Consider the following 23,722-nt stretch of genomic DNA (forward strand, 5'->3'; position numbering starts at 1 on the left):
TACCAGGCAAATCGCATTGCATCCTCTTTCTCTCCCACATCAGGCCCAATGACCTCTTGGAGCTCTTCAGATCTAATAAAGCTGATGGGCAGTTGGCTCAGGAGGGACAAAAGGAGGCAGTACTTTACATAGAGAGTGATTAAAATGTAGAATTTGCTGCCAGAGGATGTAGTGATGGCCTTAAAGTAACCTAAATAAGTCTGTCAATGGCTATTAGCTAGGGTTGCCAGGTCTGTTGGTGCTGCTAGCAAGGGATAGGGGGCACTTTCAAAAGCAGGAAGGAATCCCCACAGTGTGCTGATGTCACCAGGAAGTGAGTTTGGGGGACTGACACTCTGGCTTTTGGGCGAAACTCTGTGGTAGAATTAGCTTCTAACCATAGAGTTTTGTCCCAAAACCAAAAAATAACCCCCAATGTGCCAACATCACTTCTGGGTGATGTTGGCATGCTGCAGCGTTCTTTCGGTTTGGGAAGGGTTGGGGGGACCAGAGACCCCTGCCCAGAACAGGGGACCTAGCAACCCTTCTACTAGCCATGGTGACTGAGGGGAACCTCCAAATTCAAAGGGACTAATTCTCTGAATTCCAAAGCCAGGAGGCAACATCAGAGCAAGGCTTCAGCCAGTATGCCTCCTTGTTGAGACAGGATACTGGACTAGCATGGTGTTTGGTCTGATCCAGCAGGGCTCTTCTTGTGTTCTTATGAAACAGTCCACAGATCAGCAGTAACAAAAACAAACCTACCCCCACGCCCAGTTACTAAGCAGACCAGCCAGAAAAGGCCTAGGCCAGCTTCTCAACTTTTTTACCATTGAGAAAACCCTGAAACATTCTTCGAGCTTCAAAAAGACCCCGAAGTGGTCTTATCATGCAGAATATGGTTGGGAAGCATAGCAGTGTACATTCTCACCTGGGGACTTTCCCCTTCCTACCGTCTTCCTAGCCAGTTTGGTGTAGTGGTTAGGAGTGCGGACTTCTAATCTGGCATGCCGGGTTCAATTCTGCACTCCTCCACATGCAACTAGCTGGGTGACCTTGGGCTCGCCACGGCACTGATAAAATTGTTCTGACCGAGCAGTGATATCAGGGCTCTCTCAGCCTCACCCACCTCACAGGGTGTCTGTTGTGGGGAGAGGAAAGGGAAGGTGACTGTAAGCTGCTTTGAGCCTCCTTCGGGTAGAGAAAAGCAGCACATAAGAACCAACTCTTCTTTCTTCTTTCTTCTAACAAATTTTTAAAAATATATTAGTCCCACCCATTCAGGAAACCCTTCCAGGGCCATCAAGAAACCCAGACCCTTTCCAAGCAGTGCAGCAGAACAACACGTCCCAGCTGAGGCCTTACCTGAGAAGCAAAGCAAACCTACACCCATGGATTCAGCTGTCATCTCCATAGCCTTGGGTTATTCCAAAGCGAAATCTGAAATTATGCAAAAGCTTTGGGGCATCAAACTTCAACACCATTTAATTTCTACAGCAAAATGCCATCACTTCAGGAGCAAGAGGCTGGTGTTCTCATGCTATTTAGCTAATTCACTGATTCCTAAGCATGGGATAACTTTCCCTGCTGCCCATCCCAGGGTTCTTCCATCTGCTTTATTAGAAGGGAGAAGGGGCGGAACACTTCAGAAGCGTTTGTATGCTACCGGGGATATTGAAACACCTGGACAGGTGCTACTGCTCTGTCTCTCTATTACAGGAGTGGCCAAACTGTGGCTCTCCAGACGTCCATGGACTATGATTCCCATGAGCCCCTGCCAGCACATGCTGGCAGGGGCTCATGGGAATCGTAGTCCATGGACGTCTGGAGAGCCACAGTTTGGTCACCCCTGCTCCATAAGGTCCTTAGATACGTCTTTATGACATCCATCCCCAGAAAATCTTGGGAAGATCGGGAGAAATGGTACACCTCCTTCTTGCTGATCTTGAATCTGAAACCTGGGATAGAGTTCTCAGATTCTGTGCAGCTGCCAAGAGCCTGGGGAGGTACTGTATTGATTCAGTGACATATATTTATTTATTTACTTTATTTATATCCTCACCTTTCTCATTAACAGGGACCGAAAGCCACCCGTGTCATTCTTCTCTCCTCCATCTTATCCTCACAACCACCCTATGAGATAGGTCAGGCTTGGAGTATATGACCGGCCCAGTAAGCTTACAAGGTCACCCAGTAAGCTTCTATGGCAGAGCAGGGATCCAAACCTGGTTTTCCCAGATCCTAGCCCAACTCTAGCCTCTACACCAGGGGTAGTCAAACTGCGGCCCTCCAGATGTCCATGGACTACAATTCCCACAAGCCCCTGCCAGCATTCGCTCGTGGGAATTGGAGTCCATGGACATCTGGAGGGTCGCAGTTTGACTACCCCTGCTCTACACCATGCTGGCTTTTTCATATATATATTAATGGAAGATTGTACATACATTGTTGTAGTCACTAGGTTCATGCATGTTTATTCTGTTGGACTATGGCCATATTGTTGGACTTTGACTCAAGTCCAAATGAGAAGCAGATAAAACCCAGGAACTTCAAAAACATATGTTCTAGATCAGGCTTTCTCAAGCAGGCTTTTGTGACATCCTGAGATTTCTTGACTGCACTGGAGGGGTTTCCTGAATGTGTGTGTGTATTACATTTAAAAATCGGTAAATATTTATTGGTTGATAGCCATGATGATCCCCCCATTGGCCAATGATGGGCCTGGAAGGAGCAGGAAGGGGAGGGGCCCTGGGTGGGCGTGTTCACAGCTCTGCTTCCCAACCGTATTCTGTACAATTGCGCCACTTCTGGGGTTTCTCAAAGCTTGAAGAATGCTTCAGTGGTATCTCAATGGTAAAAAAATTTAAGAAAGGTTGTTCTAGATCAGGGGTAGTCAACCTGTCCTCCAGATGTTCATGGACTACAATTCTCACGAGCCCCTGCCAGCATTTGGGAATTGTAGTCCATGAACATCTGGAGGACCACAGGTTGACTACCCGTTCTAGATTAACCTTTGTGTTTACAGAATTCCAGAATCAGAGTCAGGAAAAGATCTTTGTCAATTTCTGGTGATGTGGCTTTCTGGTTCCCTGCCAGAGTGCCAGTAAGAGCTTGTAGAATTCTCCTGCCTGAGCCTGCTAGAGGCTTTATAGGAAATCTTTGGCCTGTTCAAAGAATCATGCAAAATCTAGCCAATAACCTTTAACACTGTACCCATTGCAGTATTTCAGGATTTATTCCTGAACTGGCTGAGGTGTAGACCAAGGCATATAAGACGTTAATGAACGGAGCGAAGTAAAAGTCTTGCTATGGATTTATACTTCATAGACAAATAAAACTTCTTAAAAGTGTTGTGTGGCCTTTGTTTAAATTAGTATCAGTTTGTGAATAAACCCGGATCTCTCTTAACTCTTTCTGGACAGAAGGGAGCCTTTTCTTTTTCCATTGAGTTGTCACCGCTAGTCTTCCTGTTGCTTGATAAGTAGAAATAAATTCACCCATGATGGTTATTGGGAGAAATGTGCATATGGTTTACAAAGTTTAGAACAATTTTTGGGATCACATGGAGCCCTGTAACCACTAATTTCCTTCAAATATTGCATAAATCTAGCCCAGGATTTTTGTAGTACAGAAACAGTAGACCAATCTAGACCAGCACTTTTAGATATTTGGGCAAACCCTGATATATTCTCTTATTTCACTTCTGGTACAAGCAGATAAACAACAGAAGTCCTGCAAGAGGCATCCAAGGGTGTGGAGGGACAATGCTTCCATTTCTGACGATTTATTGTCTCGGAAAATTAATAACAGTGAAAGGATGCTGCTGCCAATTGCCTTATCAGGAAAGCTTTTCCAGCTTCTAAATTTTCCAGATGATTATCCCTAGGGATTATATGAGTGATTATTATTTGTAAACTGGGTGGGAGGATAAAATCTCAAATGCATATAACAGTGCAATTAAAAATGAAGTTGTGGATTCACCTGATAGATTGAGCAAGTCAACTCAAAACAGAAACTAAAACTCTTTAGTTGTTGCAGGGGTCTTCTCCATGGTGTCTTAGGGCAGGGGTAGTCAACCTGTGGTCCTCCAGATGTCCATGGATTACAATTCCCATGAGCCCCTGCCAGCAAACGCTGGCAGGGGCTCATGGGAATTGTAGTCCATGGACATCTGGAGGACCACAGATTGACTACCCCTGCCTTAGGGTACCACAACATATGTTGAAAACACTAAGTGTTTTCAAAATATATCAATAACAATTCCAACAGTAAATATAAGTGGAACAGGTTACCACAATTAACTCATTGAACAATTTCAATAGACCAACTTTAACAGAACCCTTAGGGAGGTCAGAAACGTTTAGATTATGGAGGGTATGATTTGAGGGGGACCGCCGGATGTTTATAGGTCAGATAAACCTCAGTCGAATGTCTGGTGGGGGAGTTGCCTTTTTCAGGCCCTGTGGAATTCTGGGAGTTCGGGCAGGGCCCTGATCCCTTCAGGGAGCTGGTTCCACCAGGTGGGGGCCAGGACCGAGAAGGCTCTGGCCCTTGTTGAGGTCGGATGTGCTTCTCTGGGGCCAGGGATCCGCAGCCAGTTGGAGGTGGCAGAGCATAAGGCTCTTTGAGGGGTATAGGCAGGGAGGTGGTCTCTCAGGTACACTGGGCCCAGACCACGTATGGCCTTTTTGCTTGGTCAAGAAAGAAAAAGAGGTCCTTCCCTGCCCCAAATCCCACCTATTCCTGGCTTTACCCAGAAAGTCTCTATGTATTTCCTAGCTAACATAAAGACCCTACACTGAGAGGGAACGTCTAAGGTTCAAAAGTAATCAGCCATTTTTCCAAATTGGGTTAGCAGTCCTATTCTGGAGGCAGAACAGACTGCTTGCTGAGATGGAAAAAGTTTATGGCACAAGATCTAACAATCTCGGTTTAATGGAGCGAATAATAGGGGGTTCATTCAGGTGTAACAGGGAACCCAAAGACATCCTAATTTAATTGAGTTTGGATTCCGTTACTGAAGATCTATGAGGATCGCTTATTCGTTGGGATAATAAACTTCCCGGCTCAGATCATTTCCCAACCCAGAGCTGGCGACCCTAAAAGAATCCAGGCTTAAAGGACATTTTTCATCTCTAGGCAGGAAATTGCCTACCACAGAACTTCAAAAATGTGTAACCGCCTTGAGGTTCACAAGATGCAAACACTGCCAGGTATCCGGGTCACGTTGAAAACTGGCTTTCTCGCAGCCAGTCGTACTGCAGACACCCTGTCTCTTTGTGCTGATTGGCGAGGATGAGATTTGGGCTTATTAGTTTGACAATTCCCAAAGCAAAATCCAAAAGGGCTATTTTGCAAAGTCAAAATACAAAGATTCTGTCTTGGGTGGGGATGACAGAGTCATCTTGGCCTCCAGGAGCTTTGGCCGCTGCATTGAGAGCCTCGGAATGGATTCATTCGGATTCTCCACTGCTCTCTGCATCACCAGCTTCCTGTCGCGTCAGTCCCCGAGACCCAGGAAAAAGGCGGATGTGAGAGCCAGCCGGAGAGGCAGCAGGAGGCAGGCCGTGTCCCTCTGTGCTAATCCCCCTGGCTTTACAAAAAAAAAATGTGAAGTAGCTCTAGCCATTCCTCCGCTTCCCTCAAGAGCCTCTTCACACCCTTTCCCCTAAATGGATGCCTCTTCCATGCACAAAAGCAGAGCGCGCATGGAATGCCTGCCATGTGCACGTACGCCTCTTTTCTGGACATGTGGCCGGAGCGACAGCTTCTGGCCCCACCACCCTTGTCAAGCCCCGCGTGTGTTTGAGGGGAGGGGTTTCTGGCAGAAATGCTACTGAGGAAACATTTGGGGTGAAGCAGCCCTTTGACTTTGAGGCAGGGGTAGTCAAACTGCGGCCCTCCAGATGTCCATGGACTACAATTCCCAGGAGCCCCTGCCAGCGAACGCTGGCAGGGGCTCCTGGGAATTGTAGTCCATGGACATCTGGAGGGCCACAGTTTGACTACCCCTGCTTTGAGGGATACTAAGAAGGAGGGATACTAAGAAGGAAGGATGGGGAGGTGGGGAAAAAAAAATCTCCATTGCTCAATTATATCTTGTGAGCCTCCCCCCCCCCAAAAAAAACCCCTCTGTACCTTTGTCTTCTGAACTGTCTTGTGTAGAACTTTATCTGTACACTGTACTTGATTATTTTTCCCTGCTTTTTAACTCGCTGCCCCCCCCCCTCCGCCCTGACTTTTGGGGTTGTCTTGGCTTCTTTTCCAAGCCCCTTTCCTGCCTTGCGCATCGTTTTGTGCCGCATTCTTAACTATAAGTGATGGAAGAATGGCTGGGAACCGTAAGTCCTGGGGTTTGTTCCTGAAATATCTTGGAATCCTTCTTACCTAATCAAGAATGTCTTGCATTTGCAGTCCGTTGCGAGGCAGCTGGTAGATAAGTGCAGCTGTTCCCTGCAAAGGCACGCAGATACAGCAGGAGGCGATTCCACGGCCTTTGCGTTTCTATCTTGCAAGTTGAAGACGGAGGGTGGAGGGGAAATGTAACTAATGCTCAGGCCTGCGAGCAAATTTGATTCCAGCTGCACTCTGAATGCCAAGGGCCTTGGCCAACTATAAACAACCTCTGTGTGTGAACCAGTGTGGGGCAGGGAGTAGATCCGGCAGACTAAACTCCTTGAGATCCTGGTGCAGATCCCAGGTCCGCTGTGAAAGCTTTCTGGGTGAGTTGGGGCCCTTTTTAGCCCAACCTACTTCATAGGGATGTTGTGAAGACAAAATAGAGGAGAGGAGAACAATGGAATAAATAAATAATAAGTGAATAAATAAAACTTTGGGTCCCCGGAGAAAGCAGGGGTTTAAAAGAAGTATGTGAATAAATAAAACTTGTTCCTGCTTCTGTAACGCACTTTGTGGTTCAAGCCCAGAGAGGTTAATCCTGATTTTGCTCTCCCGTAGGAGCAGTCGGTGAGCAAACTGGAAGCATCATAGCCGTGTGCAAGGGCAGAGCGGAGAATGCAGTGGGTGTCTTCTCATGCAATAAGAATTTGATTTGAAGCACAGCAAAAAGCAGCCAGGGTGGGTGCAGGAAAAGCAACAGTCTTTGTGCCACATTGCAGGGGTGGCCAAACTGGGGCTCTCTCGATGTCCACAGACTATAATTACCACGAGCCCCTGCTCAGATCCGCTAGCTTAGCTTTTTTGTTTCCCAGGATTGTGCTTTAGAGAGAAATCTTAAGTAGGTGTACTCAGAACGCATCTCAGATTTTATCGATGGGAAAGTGTTCTTGGATTTGCACCGTAAATTCATCAGCATCCTCCCTTAAGCATTCTAAAATGAAACCTGGATGACTTTTGCAGAAATTCCTTCCTTCCTTCCTTCCTTCCTTCCTTCCTTCCTTCCTTCCTTCCTTCCTTCCTTCCTTCCTTCCTTCCTTCCTTCCTTCCTTCCTTCCTTCCTTCCTTCCTTCCTTCCTTCCTTCCTTCCTTCCTTCCTTCCTTCCTCCCTCCCTCCCTCCCTCCCTCCCTCCCTTCCTTCCTTCCTGAAGAAGGAAGCCACCGTCCTGACAAACACCCTGACCCACTCAATCTCCTCCTGGGTTTCTTTTTGTGCCGCAGGCCTCTCCCCATCCACTGGAGAAGAAACAGGGAGATGGTAGAGCCACATGCCAAGCAAGACCCAGCTTGAATCGGGACGACTGGGTGTGGTGCAGACTCTTAGAGCAGAAGTCTTTCCATCCTGGCTTCTGTTCGGTCCTTGGGGGAAAAAAGAAAGAAAATCCCCCTTTTGTGAGCGGCCGTGCTGTGCAGCATCGGAAACGTTTCTAAGTTTGGCGATTAGCTCAGTTTCCCCTCTGGAGGGAACAGTGGGCTCCTGTGCTGGTGGCTGGCCTGGGTGTGGGACATGAGGTCACCACTGCTTCCTGGACTGGATGCTTTCAGACTTGGATTTTGTTCAGCACACTTACCGCATTTCCCGAGTGGGCTCCTTTCCTCGGGTGGACACTTGCTGTCTGGCTTTTGCTTCACTTGTTGCCCTTGGCTTTGCCTGCCGATCTCAGCAAGGGACTGAATCAGTGCTTTTCTGGGCCGTGCAGGGAGCGGTTTGGCTGTCAGCATCTCAACATGTCACATAGATCAGTCGTTTCCCCCCCTTATGATATGACTTCTTTATTTTGGGGTCTGAAACAACTATGGTTTCTCATGCTTCTGCTCTTCCTCAAGACACAGGGGGAAGGCTAATTGACTTCCACTTGAGAGATCTGCTGTAAAAATAAAGACGGAGTTAGGGCAAAACCTCCAGTTCTGACTCGTGTCACCTCCTGCTCTGTTCACAAGAACATAAGAAAAGCTATATTGGATCAGCCTGGTGGTCCATCTGCTCCAACACTCTGGAGATCCAGCAGTGGAGTCAAAACTCCAGAAAACTTCCCAGCACCAGAAATACAGAGCATCAGTGCTCCAGACAGTGTTCCATTTACATCTTGTAGATAATAACCACTGACATGGCCCTCTGCGCCGTATCATCATCCACTCCCCCTCTTCAAGCCCTCTGCTTGTAGCTGCTACCACTTCCTATGGCAGTGAATTCCATGGGTTAATTAGTCTTTGGATGAAGAAGGAGAGCCAGCTTGGTGTAGTGATTAGGAGTGCAGACTTCTAATCTGGTGAGCCTGGTTTTATTCTGCACTCCCCCACATGCAGCCAGCTGGGTGACCTTGGGCTCGCCACGGCACTGATAAAACTGTCCTGACCGAGCAGTGATATCAGGGCTCTCTCAGCCTCACCTCCCTCACAGGGGGTCTGTTGTGGGGAGAGGAAAGGGAAGGAGACTGTAAGCTGTTTTGAGACTCCTTCTGAAAGAGAAAAGCAGCATATAAGAACCAACTCTTCTTCTTCTTATCTGTTCTAAGTCTGCTGCTTCTTTAGTTTCACTGAGTGCCCAATAGTTCTTGTGTTGAGAGAAGGGGAGAAAAGGACTTTTTTCCTCTGTTTTTTTTCTATCCTGCACACGATTTTCAAAACCTGTCCTGTCATTCCTCAGTCATCATTCCTCCAAGCTAAAGAGTCCCTAGCCTCCTTAGCCTTTATTCATAGGGATGGTCTTCCATCCTCTTAATCGTTTTAGTTTTCCCTTTTCTGCAGCTTTTCTTTCTTTGCCCTTTATACCTATCTTCCTGTTCACTCTTGCAAAATTCAGGGTGGTAAAAGCTGGAAGGTATTGGAACTTGGCTGCTCTAAGAAGAAAGCTTTCGCTGGTTATGAGGGAAAATGCTCATGAGGAGCTTGGCATGCCTGCGACAGGATGTTTGTCCGAGTGGCTGCCAGGAATCCGGTTCTTAATGTGACACATCAGCCTCGCAACCTTTGCAACTTATGAATCTGAAGCCCGTTGAATGCTTTTGCACTTCAGTGGTAAAGTTCAGTGATGCTTTTATAGGACTGCAGACCAGCTATCTATGTTATTAAGACCACTTTGCTATAACAGCTGAAGTGAGAAACTTTCACCCCCAGAAAAAGTGGTCCATCTGTGGCTGTTATCCACGAAGCATAGAGGACTGGATGACTCAGGAGTTCTCTTCCAACTCTATTATTCTATGGTTCTAGAAGAAGAAGAGCTGGATCTTTATATCCAAAAGAATCTCAAAGCAACTTACAAACTCCTTTCCCTTCTTCTCTCCACAATAGAACAAATTTAGAGTCCAGTGGTACCTTTAAGACCAAGTTCCTCAGATACAAGTGTACGTGTGCACGAAAGCTTATACCTTGAATAAAACTTTGTTGGTCTTAAAGATGCCACTGAATTCTAAATTTGTCCTGCTGTTTCAGACCAATACAACTACCCACTTGATTGATCGAGAGAGAGAGAGAGACTCTCCTAACTGCCTAACTGTTGTTTTTCTGGAAGCAACCAGGAAAAAGTGTGCTGAAAAGAGCAGGAAGCCTCCAGTTGAGCTAATGAGGACACAAGAGGAAATTATTTGAAAATACCAGGAAGTTCTTAATATAAATATGGTAGCCACACATCTCCTCTGATGCCCGCTGTAGGATGTTCTACACATACTAACCCATGCACACTGTTAGATCCCTGGCCTCAGAGACCTACAGCTCTTTGCTGTGACCCCAGTCACAGTAGAAAGAGGCAAAAACTGAACTGGAAACCCCACCAAAACCCCAACTAATATATAGTGCAGCACAGTGGATCTTCCCACCAGTGCATGCTATTGGTCAGTTTCACTTGAAACTGACTGGATCCAGCAGTTGGGATTTATCCATACAATGGCTGATCGTGTGCAGGGTTGTGATCCTGCCTCAGACCTCAAATTTGGTCCTCAGCACAACACCCACTATAGATCTTGACTATTCCAACAATAAATTCAAGTGGATAGCCATGTTGGGCTGAAATAACAGGACAAAGTTTAACTCTAGCAGCACCTTTCAGACCAACTAAGTTCAATTCCGGGCATAAGCTTTTGTGTGCCTACATGCACACCCAGAATTAAACTTTGTTGGTCTGAAAGATGCCACTGGACTCATACCAAATAAGTACCCTTTAATGTCTCACCAGCATCCTGGTGGGGACAACAAAATCAGAGTCCAGTGGCACTTTTAAGACCAACAAAGATTTATTCCGGGCGTGAATTCTTCCAAGCGTGAATTATTCATGCCTGGAATAAATCTTTGTTGGTCTTAAAGGTGCCACTGGACTCTGATTTTGTTGTGCTGCTTCAGACAGACCAGCGAGGCTACTCACTTGAATCTCTCCTGCTGGGAGTGTGACCAGACTCTCACCTAGGCCTTGTGCTGTACAACATCTTTCCTCCCCTAAATGATCTGGATACGGACAGCGTAAGCATGCTTATCAGACCTGTGGATGACACAAACTTGGACGGGACAGCTAACAGCGAAGAAGACAGAGCCAGGATTCAGAAATTATCTCGACAGGCCGGAACTCTGAGCCAAGGCTGACAAAATTAACGTCAACAGGGATAAATATAAAAACTTACACTTAGGTACAGAATAACCAAAGGGATAAGAACGGGATGAAGAACACTTGTCTTAAGAGAAGTATGTGTGCAAAGATTCTTTGCCTCTTAGTTGTCACAAAGTGAACATGAACCAGAAGTGCAAAATGACTGCTAAAAAGCTAAAGGTCATGGGAAGCAATGGCTGTATTCAGTTCTAGTCAGGTATTCTGCACTGCCAGTTTGGTGTAGTGGTTAGGAGTGTGGACTTCTAATCTGGCATGCCGGGTTCGATTCTGCGCTCCCCCACATGCAGCCAGCTGGGTGACCTTGGGCTCACCACGGCACTGATAAAGCTGTTCTGACCGAGCAGTGATATCAGGGCTCTCTCAACCTCACCCACCCCATAGGGTGTCTTTTCTTCTGCTGCTGCTGCTGCAGCTTCTGCACTGGTCAGACATACTATGTCGTATTCTGAGCCCCACTTTTTATTCGCCAGGGCCACATTTCCTCAAGAAGGTCCCATCTCTGTTTTTGTAATGGCAGCAGCCCTTTTTGAACTGAGAGGAGGGCTGTGGCTCCGTGATAGAGCATCTGCCTGTCCTGCAGAAAGTCCTAGGTTCAATTCCTGGCATTGCCAGTTAAAAGATCCAGCAGCCTCAGGAGGGACCTCAGTGGAGTGTCATGCTGCGGAGTCCACTCTCCAAAGCAGCCCTTTTCTCCAGGGGAATGGAATCTGAAGATGAGCGATATTTCTGGGAGATCTCCACCTGGGGACCGGCATCCCTGAGGAGACAGCCTCAACAGCTGTCTTCTGGATGACATGCAAAACTGTCCTTTAGCTGTTCTTTTGGCCTTGTAGGTGGGTGGTAGAATTGTTGTCTGCTTTTCCTATAGCAGGGGTAGTCAACCTGTGGTCCTCCAGATGTTCATGGACTACAATTCCCATGAGCCCCTGCCAGCAAACGCTGGCCTCCCCAAACTGTTTCTCTAAGAACGCCTATGCCCCCCCCCCGCTCCCAGTTCTGCAATCATCTAGCTCTCATAAAGAGGAGACGGCCTGAACACTGAATAAATGGGATTGATTTTAATTACCATGTGTAGGGTTTTACAATCAAATTCAAACACTTTGATGGCATCCAAAAGATAGTCTACAAGTAGATAAACAGGTAATGAGAATTACATAGACTAAGGGTAAAAGAGTTTCACAATAATAGTGGCATAGTTTAAGTTTTTGGAAGCCACCCTGAGCCTCTAGGGAAGGGCGGGGTATAAATGTAAAAATAAATAAGTTACATATGTTCTTCATGGCTGGTTGTCTGCCATATTTTAAAAAACTGACTTAAAAACAAAACAATTTTGCTCCGTTTGAGCAGGAGCCTGTCTCGCCTGGCACCTCATTTATAATGGTTGCTAGCCCTGCTTCCCGGACTCCACCTCCCCAATCTGCCCCATTTGTTCATCATCATCTCTTCAGTAACACAGTAAAACAGCTCTTCCTCTTCCATAATATGTAGGATCCTCTAAACAGTGCAACATTCCCCCAATTCATTTCTAGGACACTGCTGCATAGCAGCTGCTTCCTTTAGTCAGGGGAAAAACTGCCTCAGTTTTTCCTCAATAGCTGATTGTGCCCAGTTCATTGACTTCCTTGGGAGGGGGCGGGAACATCCTTTGTGATGGGGTGGTGGTGGTGGCGCTGTCTGATATTCCTTTGTGAGAATGCCCCACAGACAAACTACTATCCCAAGGGGCAGCTGGCCCCAGAAGACACCGCCTTGCATCGATCTCGTTCCCTCTCGTGATGCTACGCTTTCCATGACACGGTAAATAGAACAGCAAAACAAAACCAACAAAGATTTATTCAAGGCGTGAGCTTTCGAGTGCAAGCACTCGAAAGCTCACGCCTTGAATAAATCTTTGTTGGTCTTACTGCTACTGGACTCTGCTTTTGTTTTGTTGTGCTGCTTCAGACCAACATGGCTACCCACTTGAATCTGTGGTAAATAGAGTTGGGGTAAGAGGAAACCTATAGAGCCTCTTGTGGCGCTGAGTGGTAAGGCAGCAGACATGCAGTCTGAAAGCTATGCCCATGAGGCTGGGAGTTCAATTCCAGCAGCCGGCTCAAGGTTGACTCAGCCTTCCATCCTTCCGAGGTCGGTAAAATGAGTACCCAGCTTGCTGAGGGGTAAACGGTAATGACTGGGGAAGGCACTGGCAAACCACCCCGTGTTGAGTCTGCCATGAAAACGCTAGAGGGCGTCACCCCAAGGGTCAGACATGACTCGGTGCTTGCACAGGGGATACCTTTACCTTTAAGAGGAAACCTAAACGCAGGACTGGGGTTGTGCGTGGCGGTGTCCGAATCGGCCATTCCTACGCGGGGCTCTCAGTGCAAGGCAAGGGTTATCGTAAGAGCAACTGGAGTTCCTTCCAGGAGCAGCAACACCAGCTTTCTGTGCTCAACTTTGAGAAATGCCACTAGGAGATCGAGTTGAGAGTCTTAGCTGCACTTTCTTCCAACAGGGTCTTTGACTCAGCCCAGTGGGAAGTCTGCAGTCCGGACGTGTTGCGATCTTTTGGTAGCTCAGTGAAGGTGACAATGACTTCATGGGGCTTTGTCTTATACCCTGCCCAGTCAGTGTTAATGCGTTCTCCGGCAGCTCGCAACGTTGGAGTCATTCTGGGAGACCTGGGAACTTGAAAACGGCCTGAAATATTAAAATCCAGACACCTGATCCGGCAGTCTGAGGAAGTGCCAAGGAGGCCCTCCGCTCTAGGAGTAATCGAGCTGGCTGTGGCGTTATTGCAGTTGCTGCCCTTTTGCTTGCTGTGCACCCAGCACGCGTTCTGTGCCACTGATAGGATCGGGCACTGTGCTGACTCGTGCAGTGAAGTAGCAGGGAGTGGGTGGACCCTGGCTTTGACGGTCTTCTTTTCATGACAGTGTAGACAGGACCAACAACAGGGCTATCTGAACAGCCCGTTGGAGGTTCTCTTCTAGGCCTAGTCTGCACACAATAGATAATGCACTTTCAATGTGCTTTGGCAGCTGGGTTTTCCGGTGCAGAACAGGAAAATCTACTTCTAAAGTGCATTGAAAGTGCATTATCTATTGTGTGCAGACTAGGCCCTAGTGCGGCATCCTTTGGATTGGTTTCATTTTGGGTGCTGTTCCGTGAGTCTAAAAAGAAATAGGACGCTAGAGTCAGGAAGTTGCAAACAAGACATGCACGCCTGAAAGGAAACACACTCCCCCTGAAAAACAATCCTGAGGTGCTTTTCCAAATGAAATCAGTTCTGAACCCAAACCCCAAATCTCTCTGTTGCTTGGAATTCAAGCTACGGCATCAATTAATTTTTTTGTTTTGTTTAGTTTCTGGGAGGTTTAGCAACCAAGTCCTCAGGTCATTTTGTGGGCTAACGTTCACTCTGTTCCCTCCACTTCAAATGTGATTGAGGAGTTCTGAGGAATGTCATCCATTTAAAATATTTTTGTTAAGATCTTACAGAGGTTACGTTGCTCCCATGAGCACTTACGCTGAGTGAATATGTTGGAAATGACTGGTCAGTTGACTGCTTCCTCCTTGGACAGTTGCAGTCCAGATTGGCCGAATTCATGTTGCATCCTCGAAGGCAGGGGTAGTCAACCTGTGGTCCTCCAGATGCCCATGGACTACAATTCCCATGAGCCCCTGCCAGCAAACGCTGGCAGGGGCTCATGAGAATTGTAGTCCATGGACATCTGGAGGACCACAGGTTGACTACCCCTGCTCCAAGAAAGGGCTGTGAATCTTCTACCTCTGTAAATACAAACACCAGAAGTATTCTTGCTGGTCTCTGTGATGGGGAGGGGAGGTCTAGTCTGCACGTAAGTCATACAGGGCCTTCTAAGCTGCATCCATTCTCTTGTCCTCAGAGTTCCATAAGAGAATGAGGCATCAGGATTCTTGCAACTCACGGGAGGACGAAGCTTTCTTTGCTCTCTGGCCAGAGTTTCAGCCCCCCTGCCTAAGATTTCCCCCATAGACACAACACCTGTCACTTCTCTGGCTGTGGAAACAGATCAATCTCTGTATTCCCCATGCTCCAGGATCTGTTATTCAATCCTAAGAATACCCTTCCCGGATGAAAACATTTCTGCGTTCCTGTAGGTGGTGTGCTCCATTTTAGACAGATGGGCAGACCAAAGACAGCCAGTGTGGTGTAGTAGTTAAGAGCGGTGGACTGTAATCTGGAGAACCAGGTTTGATTCCCTACTCCTCCTCCTGCTGGGTGGTCTTGGGCCAGTCCCAGTTCTCTCAGAGCTCTTTCAGCCCCACCTGCCTCACAAGATATCTGTTGTGGGGAGAGGAAGGGAAGGTGGGCGTAAGCCCTCTGGAGTTCCTTAACGCAGCCTTTTTCAAGTTTTTTTTTTTACTGTTGAGAAACCCCTGAAACATTCTTCAGGCTTTGAGAATATGGTTGGGAAGCATAGCTGTGGACATGCCCACCTGGGGTCCCTCCCCTTCCTGCCCCCTCCAGGACCATCATTGGCCATTGGGGCAGAACAGGTCGACATAGCCATATGTGGTCGTATCACCCAGTGCCCATTCAGAAAACACTTCCAGGGCCATCAGGTAACTCCAGGTAAAGAAAAGTGGATTATAAAAACCTCCTCCTCTTCTTCTGCCTCTTGCCAAGAAGTTCATTCCTTTGAGACCTGTTGCTGAAGGGCATTTCATTTAAAGTCCTTGTCCACGGGGCCACTTTACTAGGGACTTTACCTGCCCTTCCCTGCCAACCACTGGTGTCCTGACACTTCTTAACACAACTTCCACCCACTCCTGGGATTGTGGTTAAGATCTTAGAGGATGGGTGGCCAAACTGTGGCTCTCCAGATGTCCATGGACTACAATTCCCATGAGCCCCTGGGTTTGGCCATCCCATCCTTGAGATTCTAGACATCAGCACCAGAAGTTCTATCCGTAGGACAACAGTTTCTTTCCATCTCTGCACCAGTCCCATTTTGTTGGCACCTAGCACCTTCTGTCATAGCATGAAACCCCAACCCAACAAAACACCAGAACCTTTCCTGTGACACCAGGAGCTATGCAGAGAGATGTGAAGGCCTGGTGGGAAACCACAGAAAAATTCAGAAAAACTTTATTCCTGAGGACTTTTGAAGGTTTTTTTTCTCGCAGAAAAAGTGTGAAACTCAGGGGAATAATAATAAAAATAACTGAGAAAAATGAGGTAGGACTCAGAATTTGTTTTTTCCACTGGGGTGGGCACAGAGGCTGAGGCCTTCCCCTGATATTGCCCCCTGGCTCTGGGATTCAGAGGTTTTGTGCCTCTGAACGTTGAGGTTCCCCTCAGTCACCATGGCTCGTAGCCCCTGGCAGACTTCTCTTCCATGATTCTGTCCAATCCCACCTCCAAGCTGTCCATTCCTGAGGCCATCACTGCATCCTCTGACAGTGAATTCCTTTGTCCAGCACCCAACCCTTTGTCTATTTATATGCTGACCTTGAATTTCCTCGAGATGACGAAGTTTTATGTATTTTCTGTGTACTTAAGGATCCTTTCAACAAACTTAAACAGCATTTTAAGTTGAGAAGCAATGTTTTCTCGGAGGAAAAATGATTGGGGTTGGAAAAGTGAGTTCCTGAGACCTTAAGAGTCTCATGTAGAAAAGCTTAATTGGGACAAACAATTTTTCAAAAGGAAAATAGGAAAGAAGAAAACAGGTTTAACAGTCTTCTCTCCTTTCCCCAGTGCTGGAATCCTCTTAAAAACTGCAGCTACAGCTATAAAAAAATGAACCGCTGATATAATCCCCCTTCCCCAGACCAGCCTCCTGCAGTGCCGCCCTAAACGGACTGTCACATTTTGTAGCTGTTTGTGTCCTTCTGTCTTGCAGCTGAGAAAGTCACTTCCTTGGGGAAAGACTGGCACAAGTTCTGCTTGAAATGCGAGCGCTGCAGTAAGACACTGACGCCTGGTGGACATGCGGAGGTAAGGCTGGGTTGCAAACGGCTGTGCCTGGGAGCATAAACGAAGAAGGCAGATCTCCTCTCAGACCCCGCCTCCCATTCCTGTTTAATATTGAGACACGCCTGTTTGGTGCTGAGACCCTGGGCGCGGCTGTGATATTTCTGGCATTGTACAGAGACTGTATGACACGAATGGGAAAACTCTGTGGAGGGCATTACTTCCTTTTCGTCTAGAATTTCTCAGCTCTTAAGGTGAATTTCCAGATTTGCTTTTCACATTCATGCCTGCTTTCCCAGCAAGGAAGCTGAGCATGTTCATATGTGCTAAGTTGGTAAAAAAAGAAAAAGAAAGCAAATCCAGTCAGTTGAGAATCATGCTTGCATGCTGTCACTGGACAGGGATATTTTGGAGCAATAGTGGATAAGAGAACCGACTTCTAATCTGGTGAGCTGGGTTTGATTCCCCGCTCCTCCTCCACATGCAGCCAGCTGGGTGGCCTTGGGCTCGCCACAGCACCGATAAAGCTGTTCTGACCAAGCAGGAATATCAGGGCTCTCTCAGCCTCACCCACCTCACAGGGTGTCTGTTGTGGGGAGAGGAAAGGGAAGGCGATTGTAAGCCACTTTGAGCCTCCTTCGGGGAGAGAAAAGCGGCATATAAGAACCAAGTCTTCTTCAGGAATATTCTGGTAATGGGCCTTCTCCCTTTTGTTGTTTTGCATATCGGCCAGAAGGCTTTTCATTATCTGGGACAGCCTTTCTCACTGCCCGCCCTGAACAATATGCCTGGAAAGATGGGCTAGTAAGATGTTTATGCTACAAATCCAGCTGCTTGTGTTGAGCCCTATTGTGCCCCAGACACAGCATAAGTCCAAAGGCACCTTTAAGTCCAGCAAAGTTTTTTCTGAAGGTGCCACTGGACTCAAACTTTGCTTTGCTGCTTCAGACAAACACGGTTACATACCTGGATTTAACTCTTTGAGTGTCAGAACTTGTCCTACATACCTGCGCCCCAAACAAAAGAGACTTGGAATCCCAGAATTCTAAAGGGCCATAAAGGCCATCTGGTTCAAGTCCCTGCTCAGTGCAGGATCAGCCTAAAGCAGGGGCGGCTAAACTGTGGCTCTCCAGATGTACATGGACTACAGTTCCCATGAACATGCACTGGCAGGCCCTCATGGGAATTGTAGTTCATGGACATCTGGAGAGCCACATGTTGGCTGCCCCTGGCCTAAAGCATCCCTGACAAGTGTTCATCCAGCCACTGCTTGAAGGCTGCCAGTGATAGGGGCTCATCGTCTTCCTTGGCAGCTGGTTCCACTGCTGAACTACTCTTAAGATGATTTTGCCTAATATCCAGCCTGGAGCTTTCTCCCATAATCTAAACCCATTATTGCAAGCCCTATACTGTTACTGCCCTCCTCTAGGGCAGGAGTAGTCAACCTGTGGTCCTCCAGATGTTTGGCTTGCAGTCCCATTTAGCAGGGGTTGTCAACCTGTGGTCCTCCAGATGTTCATGGACTACAATTCCCATGAGCCCCTGCCAGCAAATGCTGGCAGGGGCTCATGGGAATTGTAGTCCATGAACATCTGGAGGACCACAGGTTGACTACCCCTGCTCTAGAAGACAGCCTTTCAAATACTTGGGGAGAGTAATCTTGACCTCCCCTGCAACCTCCTCTTCTCCAGACTGAATATACCCAAGTCCCTTAGCATTTCCTCGTAGGGCTTCATCTCCAGGCAAGGATTGTCTTTGTCCCTCTCTCCTGCTCCATTCTGTCCACATCGTTTCTGAAGCGAGGCCTCCCCAGAAATGAGAAAATGATTCAAGGCTACCAGCACTGTTTGTGCTCCACAGCACCTTTGGGTGCACCTTGATTAATGTTTAAGGCAACTGGGGATTGCCATGAGTGAGTAAAGCCTAGAAGGAACACACTGGCTTGCAATGGTTTGCTGACTACATGGTTTTCCCAGGAACTAGGAGGACGTGTTCTTGGGTGGGGGCCTCCTGACTCCTTTGCCATCTCTAATGCATGTGGAATGCTGAGATGGCTTTTGTGACCAGTTGCTCGAAATGCACTGTAATATCTTAATCCTGACGCAATTGCAATTTCTCTCCTTGTAGCATGATGGGAAGCCCTACTGCCACAAACCTTGTTACGCAACATTGTTTGGACCAAAAGGTATTTGAATTTTTTTTTCCAAGCAGTTTCACCTTCCGGCGCAAATGTTGCAGAACATCTTTCGGTGTGTCACACACAATTTGCCTCTATCTGTCAGGGCTTGATGCTGAGTTTAGTTGTTGTTAAAGCCAGCAGGAGATATCTACTTCTATTACTACTGCTGCTTCTGCTGCTACTAACTCTCCTCCTCTACTACTACTGCTTTACAAACTTGGATTTTTAACATATACCATGCAGGAGACAAACAAGTAACAATCAATAGTAAGTTTTTAGTAAGCTTTTAATAGTAAGTTTTAAAAAGCATATTCAAAAAATTACAAGATTATTGCACAGGTATACCGATCCATTGTAGTTATAACTCTTAGCTCCAGCCGTCATAAAAGTGGTTCCTGCTTCTAAATGGTATAAAAAGGGGTCAGTTTCACCATACTTTGTATAACAGACAGATCTTTCTTACGTTCATGGACCAGCATAAGTAAATGGGATACAATCAATTAAAATCAAATTTAAAACAGCCTAGAATACATATAATGTACTAGATAAAACATGCAATAAGAATATAAAAATACAGTCCAAGCGAATGATAACTATTCTAAGGTATCACAGCTTTCAGATTCATTTAGCACAAATTGTCCTATGAATTTTCATTGTTGCTCTACTTGGCAACACTCTGTTATAGCTTAATTTGCATCTGTGAGCAACAAGGAAATATAAAATTGACTTGAACACCCTTGGAAATCTGCATAACAATGGCAAAGTGAAACTCGTCTATACATCATTATAATAATGACCTTGAAAAAGCATGAGTTCTATTGTTTCTATATGCCCAGAGCCACAAGGGCATTTCCTCTCAGAATAAGCTGTTTTCCTACATCTTCTTCATACTTAGTGTGTTTTTATTTAGTTTTCATTCAGCCATTATCATTTTTTGTTGCTATAAAGACCAGGCTTCTGTGAAGTACAGGAATTCAGAATCCAACATCCAGTTCATTTCAGTGGACACCTGATGCTGATATTTTTAACTGGACAGTCACCAAATGTATCTGCAATCCATGACTTCTGCATCCGTAGCAAATGTTATTTTCTAGAATGAGATCAGGTTCAATGTATCTGGCATTAAATACCAGTGATATAACCCTTTATAAACACTTTGTTTCATGTTTATACCAGTTGACAGTGGAACTAGATGTAAGGATATGGCTACTTTCTTCATCAGTAATTGAATTGCTTAAGCATTTCCCCAAAGAGAACATTCAATTAGCCTCAAATGTTTTCCTGAAAAGTCACGCATATATACTCTCTCCCATTTTTTTTATGTAACAATCTTTCAAACTCTTTCAAATCAGCATCCACATCCACACTAAGTAAATAAAACGAGAGAGTTTGTATGTATGTAACTGGAGAATTGTAGTTATATTTTGCTTGGGCATTCTGCTCAATTAATTCTGTATAGGAAATACATTGTCATAGGAAATACATTGTCTAGTCATCGTATCAACCAGTAAAATGATTTAATAATCTAGGTATTCCATAGTTTAGCAATAGAAAATTAAGCAATAGTTGGCAAGATCTGAGGCTTGTAGCCATGTAGATATTCTCTGTGCATGACCACGTGGCCGCTAACCGGCAAAACCGCCCTGTGGTCAAGAATAAGGGATCCAAGTCACGTATCCAAGGGGAATCTGGGAATGCTACCTGGCCTGTAATGAGGGATGGCTTATGTTTGGCAGCACATGCAATAACTAAGTTATCCGCAGAGATGGCATGGTTTGGGTTTCTTGGCTGGCAGGAGCTGGGACTTGTAGCAGCGGTATCAGCTTGAGTGCACATGTGCTGTGCACAATGTTCCCCTGTGCATACCCTGAAGATACTTCAGTATACAAACCTACATTGACATTAAGAGATACCTACTTTTGATCTTGTAGTTCTGTCTTCACTTTCTCTGCCTTGGCAGTTCGTGAAGTGCTGTGGCTGGGATGTTACCTCCTTTTGGCAGAACAGATTGTGACATCTTTATTTGTTTAAAGGTCTGGATCTGGAGTTGTAATTTGAAGCAGAGCGGCTCTGTCTCTCTGTGTGTGATCCAGCAGCAGAGCAAAGTTTGAGTCCAGGGGCACCTTTAAGATCAACAATATTTTATTCAAGGTATAAGCTTTTGCATGCCTGCCGCTGGACTCAAACTTTGTTCTGTGGGTGAATTTGAAAGAGAGAGAAGGAAAGAGAGCAAGTACCCTTTGCCTTCAAAAAATCAAGGTTGCACTTTTCTGTTACTGTTGTTCATTGAGTGGTCTGTGCAAACACACATGTGGGGCTGCACAGAAGCCATAAAGATGCATATCCAGGTAGTGTTTATCTGTTAATATTATCTGTTAATATGACCCAGAGTTCCAAATTTTTATATGGTGACTCATCCTTTGGTGCCTGTGACCACGGTTCCCATCTAGTTCAGCATCCTGTTTTCTGCAGAGGCTAGCCAGACGTTACGGAGAAACCAACAACCATTGCTCAGAATGTGCAGCCATCTCCACCGAGCAAGAGGTGTTCTGACATACCACTGCATATAGGGCTGCCAGTTCTGGGTGGAGAGAGAAATACCAGTCACAACCCAAAGACTACTTCTCTCTTTCTTTGCAACTATGCAATGGCGATTTTTTTCAAGGCAGCATCCAGATATTCATTCTTAGAGATCCCCCAGTCCAAATAGGATGCTTTAATTCTTCTGTTTTAAATGTTGTTTTATTTGGTGATGATGTGGAAATTCTGCAGTGGGTTGTTGAGATTTTATGGGGCTTGGAGAGTGGCTGAGCTATGGGACTTCTTTAAGTGGTGAAGAGTAGGGTATATAAAAGTCAGCTTTTTTTCTTCTCTTCTGTAAAAACCATTTCACCACAGGTTGGGTTTCCTCCAAATGCAGTGCTCCGTGGCGTCCGCTAGATGTGTCCTTGGTGGATTGTGGAAAGTCATGAGGGTTTTACAGCAACAAACTCCTCTTACATTTGTCGCTCCTCTTTGCAGGTGTAAATATTGGAGGGGCAGGCTCCTACATCTATGATAAGCCTCAGAACGAAGGGCCATTGGTGTCTGGTCCCATTGAGTTTGTCTCCAAGGCAGAAGAAAAGAAAGTGAACTCTGCACCCAAGGCTCCCAGCAGAGGTAAGCGTGATACCAGAGGAAGTCTGGAAACCATGAAAGCAACTGAGCCATGACACTTCATGGGTGGGGGGGCAGACAAGTAGTAGAGAGACTTTATGACTGTGGCAGCTTCCTATGGTATGCACACTTTCTTCCCTTTGAGTGTATCTTCTCTCTATGAAACATGGGGAAATTTTGTGGTCCGCTTACAGGATTGCGTGTCCTCAGGAGCCAGCTTGGTGTAGTGGTTAAGTGGCTTCTAATCTGACAAACTGGGTTTGATTCCCTGCTCCTCCACACACAGCCAGCTGGGTGACCTTGGGCTGGCCACAGCACTGATAAAGCTGTTCTGACAGAACAGTAATATCAGGGCTCTCTCAGCCTCACCCGCCTCACAGGGTGTGTGTTGTGGGGAGGGGAAAGGGAAGGCGAATTCAGTCCCTGGAGCTTCTTGAGGATTTCCTCTCTTCCTGTCTTGTGTCTCAGCCTCCAGCATTACCACCTTCACCGGAGAGCCAAACATCTGTCCACGCTGCTCTAAGAAGGTTTATTTTGGTGAGTATGCCACAGGCTTCTCTTACCTCATAGGTGCAGTAAGATCTTGTGGCCCCGGGCAAGCGTGTGAATCACTGACCATGCACCCAGACCTCATGGCCCTGGAATGCAGCCACCCACTACTTTAGCCCGGCAAAGGGCACTCCTGCCCTCTCATTGAAGCTGTTCGAAAGCCTCCTTTTCTAGGAACAAGCCTGTTCCGCCGTTCATGAGCACAAGGAACACACACTCTAATAAACACTGGTCCAAAGCAACCTTCAACAAACACATCCAAGTTTATTCAAGGGAAAGCGACAATAATCCTTGCGTAACAAGGCCTCGTCCTGCTGACCAGGTGTCTAATGAGGAGTGAGAGCTTGGATCTGTTTTCTGACTGCTCCAAACTGCCTCAGAATGACCTTGAGATATCATTACGGTGTCATGTCAGCGGGGGCTCTGCTCTCTCTCCCTCGTAAGATTGTGCACAGCGGATGGTCCATTATTATTAACAAAAAACAAATAAAACACGCCATACTTCCATACAGCGACCAGCATTGCCGGGCCCCACGATCTGAGGATGGCTGGTGTAGATGCTTTTGCATCGTTGGAAAGGATATATATAATTTCTAGTGTTCCACTGGAGAGGGCATAAGCACTTGCTAGTGTGAGAAGGAGGAAGAGAAAGCGAGAGGCGCCTTCTGAAGCTACCTTCTCTACGGTGGTTCTGGTTATGCCAGAACAGAGAACTGTTCTGTGGATTGGGTTTGATGAGGTCTGAAGCTCCTGAAGGCTTCAAACAGGTCTAGTAGGTAGAGCCAGCTTGGTGCAGTGGTCAAGGGCGACGGCTTCTAATATGGCGAGATGGGGTTGATTCCCCACTCTTCTACATCCAGCCAGTTGAGTGACCTTGGACTAGTCACAGTCCTGATACAGCTGCTCTCCCAGAGCTGTCCTA

General features: G+C 46.5%; 1 protein-coding gene across 1 annotated transcript in view; it reads left to right on the plus strand.

Annotated features, from left to right (window-relative positions):
• CRIP2 (cysteine rich protein 2) overlaps positions 1-23,722 on the plus strand; it is a 40,051-nt gene that overhangs the window by 10,049 nt on the left and 6,280 nt on the right. The window contains exons 2-5 of the mRNA XM_077310575.1: positions 16,846-16,940; positions 19,044-19,101; positions 22,117-22,254; positions 22,720-22,788. Coding sequence (XP_077166690.1) covers positions 16,846-16,940; positions 19,044-19,101; positions 22,117-22,254; positions 22,720-22,788 — 360 coding nt within the window. The remainder of the gene's footprint in view (positions 1-16,845; positions 16,941-19,043; positions 19,102-22,116; positions 22,255-22,719; positions 22,789-23,722) is intronic.

The sequence above is a fragment of the Paroedura picta genome, chromosome 14, assembly GCF_049243985.1.
Source record: "Paroedura picta isolate Pp20150507F chromosome 14, Ppicta_v3.0, whole genome shotgun sequence".
Lineage (NCBI taxonomy): Eukaryota > Metazoa > Chordata > Lepidosauria > Squamata > Gekkonidae > Paroedura > Paroedura picta.